The sequence below is a fragment of the Crassostrea angulata genome, chromosome 9 (genome assembly GCF_025612915.1).
Source record: "Crassostrea angulata isolate pt1a10 chromosome 9, ASM2561291v2, whole genome shotgun sequence".
Classification (NCBI taxonomy): Eukaryota; Metazoa; Mollusca; class Bivalvia; order Ostreida; family Ostreidae; genus Magallana; species Magallana angulata.
In genome coordinates this window covers 18,986,926-18,992,925 of record NC_069119.1, presented here as the reverse complement: position 1 = coordinate 18,992,925, position 6,000 = coordinate 18,986,926, and the positions used below count along the sequence as shown (strand labels likewise).

At 34.6% G+C, this 6,000-nt stretch overlaps 1 protein-coding gene across 1 annotated transcript; it reads right to left on the bottom strand.

Annotated features, from left to right (window-relative positions):
• Positions 1-5,970, bottom strand: LOC128163554 (uncharacterized). Its single transcript, XM_052827183.1, has 6 exons — positions 5,493-5,970; positions 4,395-4,667; positions 3,259-3,364; positions 3,033-3,088; positions 2,775-2,847; positions 1-1,554 (listed from the first exon to the last, which is right to left on the bottom strand). Exons 1-6 carry the CDS (start codon positions 5,617-5,619, stop codon positions 1,359-1,361), a joined length of 831 nt encoding a protein of 276 aa, XP_052683143.1. The 5' UTR covers positions 5,620-5,970; the 3' UTR covers positions 1-1,358.
• Between the last annotated feature and the right edge of the window lie 30 nt (positions 5,971-6,000).

The window sequence follows — 6,000 nt, the reverse complement described above, 5'->3', positions numbered from 1 at the left end:
AGCAAAATAATAATGATAATAATAATGATGTTTAAAGAAAATAGAATATCCGTTTGTATAATTATGTGACTCCAAAGTGTGATTGAACTCTAAAGTCCGAAGTCTGCGCCAAACCCCGATAGTTTGACAAGCAAAAGAACAAAGGTCCGCGCGCTGTTGCTGAATTCCGATGGAGTGATGCGTCAAAGCCCGAAAAATTTAGAAAAAAAAAGTTGTGAATAAAAAAAAAAATATTGGATGATAAATATTCTTAAAATAACACCACCTGATTTGAATGCTCATATATATTTAGATATGTTCATCATTAACTTAAATTATTCTATATTCATTGATTTACACACTAAATTTACACAGATCAACTCAAGAGGATATGACGTAGATATAGGGATGAGGCTCCGAGTCCGTGGGTTTAGGCTCCGTCTGGGACTGATCATCAGGGACACCCTCCTCTCTTGTAAACTTTGGAACTGTGTAGTCTTGACTTTCTGACTCAAAGTTAGCAAGATCCCGTTGAGCCTTTATTGCGGAACAGTTTTTTTCGGCTCGATCCTTATTCCTGGATTTAATACAGCAATAAAAAATTATTATTAAATTATTTAAAGAAAATAGAATATCCGTTTATATAATTATATGACTCCAAAGTGTGATTGGACTCTAAAGTTCGAGGTCTGCGCCAAAGCCCGATAGTTTGACAAGCCAAAGAACAAAGGTCCGCGTGCAGTTGCGGAATTCCGATGGAGTGATGCACCACTAATTGCAGCAAAGGCGAAACACGTACATTGCATTTGAATATTAATTATACTCTGTCTCGAGTTTTTGCTTCCACCACTTTTCGCTTGATTTTTCGATAATCATATATACCTTAAATTTTTTAACTCAAACTAATTTTATGCACCAATATGAAAACGCTTTATTGTGCTTTGCTTTTTCGTGACTAGCTTCTAAACAATCACATTAAAACATATGCCGGAAATTGAAATCTTTATCATGGGAAATTCTGTTTTTGTTTTAATGCCTGGAGCATTATAAAGATGCAACATAGACATTGAATGTACATAGAAATCTGAAAACCTTTTCATTACTAGGATTTCTTAAATGTTTGATTTAAATATCATATTTAAAAAAAAATAAATAAACATATAATATAAAGTGTTCTTAATTGATCAACAGACAGAAAAAACAACTTGAATTTTCATTTAAACATCTACAATTTCGCCAACATTCAAACAGTACGACATTGATTCCTATTTAATTACTTCATTTCTATTAATAAGTATTTTGTTTTCTAGAAAAGTATTCCTCTCGGCTTTCCCATTCATTTATTGTTGCGTGTACTAGATGGATTATTGAAGATCAACTCAAGAGGATATGACGTAGATATAGGGATGAGGCTCCGAGTCCGTGGGTTTAGGCTCCGTCTGGGACTGATCATCAGGGACACCCTCCTCTCTTGTAAACTTTGGAACTGTGTAGTCTTGACTTTCTGACTCAAAGTTAGCAAGATCCCGTTGAGCCTTTATTGCGGAACAGTTTTTTTCGGCTCGATCCTTATTCCTGGATTTAATACAGCAATAAAAAATTATTATTAAATTATTTAAAGAAAATAGAATATCCGTTTATATAATTATATGACTCCAAAGTGTGATTGGACTCTAAAGTTCGAGGTCTGCGCCAAAGCCCGATAGTTTGACAAGCCAAAGAACAAAGGTCCGCGTGCAGTTGCGGAATTCCGATGGAGTGATGCACCAAAGCCCGATAAATTTAGAAAAAAAGAATAAAGAAGAAAATTATTGGATGATAAATATTCTTTAAATAACCCCCACCTGATTTGAATGCTCATATTTAGATATGTTCATCATTGACTTAAATTATTCATTGTTCATTGGCATACAGTGTACATACTAATTGCAGCAAAGGCGCAACACATACACTGCATTTGAATATATTATACTCTGTCCCGATTTTTTGCTTCCACCACTTTTTGCTTGATATTTCGATAATCATAAATACCTTAAATTTTTTGCTCAAACTAGGTTTTCCCTCCAATATAAAAATATATCCAGATTATCTGTTTTGAAACACCCCCTCTATCGCTCCAGGCTTCATTACACAACCCAAAATACTCAGTACAAAGTCTACAGGAATTTTGCATTGCATCAGCCATGAAGTAGCCCGGATGATAACATTGAAAAATTGTGCGAGGTATTCCGAGTGAATTCCGAATGGTGAGAATATGTAAACATTACACATTATAAATCTTCGTAAGAAATTCGTTTTCATTCCTGTATCTTTATGAGTGAAAAGGGATATTGTGTTTCAATGAATATATCGATCTTGATTATTTTCACTTTCATCGATTTCAACTGTATTTGAATTAGATATCATTAACTTGATAGAAACATTAACTTGGGACAGACTTTGGAACATTATTATTCCATGTTGTCGAATTTACCCGCCGCAAAAACCTTCCCCAACTCCATTAATTTTCATCACTCGTCTCTTTCTCCATTATTCATGTTCGGTTGAGGATTTTAAAGAAAGCAGCAATTTCAGCAATGACGTCGCAATGACGTGACGTACGTGTAACAAACGTACAGTAATCAAACAGCATCTGACTTTTGCGTGGCAGGTCATTTGACTTTTAGCGCAGACCATCGGATTTTGACGTGACCATTGGATGATTTTGGCGTCACCATCGGACTTAAGAGTCTTGCCTACACATGTTTATTAATTAAACAGTTGAATGTTGTATTTGTTTGATAAACTGTACATACAAATATGAAGCAGTCGAAATGTTCCTTATATTTTCTTGAAGTTGGTTCCATTTTACATATCTCTCGGTCTCTTCTAAAAATAATGGAAGTAAAAGTTAACCCAATTAATATCTTGCTGTATACATTGTACATGTCCTTTTAAATTTATGGTTGCGTGCATATACTCTAATTAATTAACTTTTATAACTTTGAATCAACAATTGCATGGAATCTCAGATATCAAAGATCGGGAAGGGGGGGGGGGGTTACATAGTTTACCTTCCGGAATATGCACCAAATTGCGTTCGTAAGACGATTTCGTTTTGTTGTTTTTCCTGAAATTATAACACATGACAAAACTGTACTTGAGTTTTTTGTTCGAAAAACTGCATTATCACAAAACAAGACTTTTAATTCTATTAAGTTATTAAAAATTGTCGGTTTTTTTTTAGTCATTGAATCGAAGATTATTTGGATTTTTTAAAAGGCATTTTTGTTAAATTACCTTCTATACAGTAGCACAAGTATTACGATACAGGCTATATTAAGAACGAGGCTCGTTACAGCAATAGGTTCCCACACGTGGACAGCATCGGTAGATATAAGATCATCTGTAAGTTTCAGTTTGGCGTTTGAATATTTTTGTGCAAATAATTCATATTGTTTTCATAATTACGATTATTATCTGCATGATATAGCTAAGACATTTTACACACATGTATATATGCAGTAATTTTCATATACCATGCATGAGGTATCAATTGCAAATTAATCTCCATCCCCGGGGGGGGGGGGATCGGAAAACAATTTCACGTGTATTATGTAGGGGTGGGGCATCACACCTATATCCCACTACAGCAGATTCAGGTACATGTACCTGTATAGGGCCCTAAAATACAAAATTTTATTATTCTAAGTCTATAAAGATTCGGGCTACGAGCTTTAGTAGACTTAGATCTAATAATATACATGTAAGATATAAACTTAAATACAAACACGTAGCAAACGTGGGAAGGGGGTGTTGGCTTCCACCCCCCCCCCCCCCCAAAAAAAACCAAAAAACAAATATGTACTTATTCCTTATATTCATCTATAGAAAAGAATAGAACTGAACCCCCTACTTTGAAAATCGATGCCACTTTTCTTAATAAACTATGTCTAGCCAATACTTTAACAAGATGGAAGACCACCCCCATCTTGTAGAACATTTACACAATTTGGTCTTGATACATGCACAGTCATGTACATTCAATATATTTTTCAGAGCTCGGTCGGAAAGACCCAAGAAGTTGATTGTGATTTATAATGGCATACTGTGGTTTCATTAATATTCATAGGTATCAATTTTCGTGGATAAAGTGAAATGCATAGTTTCAAGGATACCTAAATTCATGGCCAATGACCCTATCAATACAAATCATTAGAAGAAATTGCACTTCAATGAACAGTTAATTTCATGGATAAACTTAACAACGAAATCCACGAAAATTTGTATTCAACGAATATTGATGAAACCACAGTATATACAATGATCGTAAATAGTTGGTCATTTCCGAGCGAAAATGGCCGAGTAGTTACGATTGGTCATTATATAAATTACATGTATAATACATGTAATTATGTTAAAAGAAAGTTATTTGCCTGATACAGGTGATGTTATAATTTGGTCACATTGTGTCCCTGTAAAGCCGGACTGGCAGCCATTTTCGCAGAAAGCGGTTAATTGAGAGCAACTCCCGTCCCCTCCGCATGTTGCCGAGCACGTCATCTTGCACGTTGATCCAAAAAACCCGGGTTGACAACCTCCGAAGCAAATACCCAAAAGTGGACCACAATCGACGTTCCCTGCACAGCGTCCACATTTATTATCGCAAAGTATTCCGTAGGAACCCGGGATGAGGCATGTAGAAGTTACTGTTAAGAGAAATCAATAGACTTTGGAAAAAGAATGCATGTACACGTACATAGCATCGGGTGAGGGGGGGTGGTTACGGTCTTTCCTTTTCATTAATAAAAAAAACTGTTTTATCAAATGTACATATATAGAATAATGAATTAAAGATACCCCCCCCCATATTTCACTTGTTTGGTCAGTGCTGCTTAAATTTATTGGGAAACATAACATACATGTATAGACCAACGTTTAAAATTGGGATATGACGTACAACCTTCCACCCTCTCCCCCTGCGGATAAGAATTTTTTGATATTGGGGAGTAAGGATTTTTCGTTTTGATTGTAAAGATTTCGGATAAGATCTGCCTCTCCCTTTAGAGCCAATGATGTGAGCCTAAATGGACAATATAATTATATGATATGGGCCCTAATGAGCATTATTATTTTTTCTGTAATTCTTTGTTTTTTCTTTGTACAGATATACATGTAAAGTTATTTTAGATTTGCAAAGTGCAAAATGTAACACTTATTCAAAATAAGAAAAAAAAAGAACATGCTATTTGTAAAAAAACAATTGATGATAATGAGCATTCTTTAATGAGTTAACTTTTATAAGTATATACGGGTTTAACTATTTTTTTTCTTGTTTCTGCGACCATTTCTTATTTCTCAAAGAAAGTAAATGCGCAAAGATTACATGTATTTTAGTAAAACATTTTTAATTCACATATTTATTGGATATAAATTGTACATGCATTAATAAATGAAACATTTCCTATTTACTTCGTTTTCTTGGAAATTGCAAAATAAAAATGTCTTTTACATCTAATAATGAAAGAACCTACCTTTTATATAGCTTAAAAAACTGAGAAGTAATTGCATCGTTCTTTTCCAAATCATCATGTATGGTGTTGCAAATTGCATTGTGAAGTAATACATCATTACACAGTTGTTTTTAAAGTATAATATCATATTTTCCGATGACACACAGTTTATGCATTACGTATGAACGTATTACGCATCAGCAAAACGACTTCCATATTACGTAATTATGGGAGACATTATTTTCTTTTATGTTTATCATCAAAACCGCTTTCGTTGGATTTTTCCTATAGCGTCACTGTCATTTCTGTCAGCTACGTCATGCATAAATTATACACGCCGCCGTTGTGAAAACTTCATGATTGGTCAACTCCTTTTCTTAGGCGGAGTTATCAGTACACGCTCATGCAATGCCAGAGCTGCAGGATTTCTCAGAACAGTTCATTTTCCCCTAATATGGAGTCATTATCGACTATCCCATATGTTTAAATTCTGTGCAAAACTCTCTCTCTCTCTCTCTCTCTCTCTCTC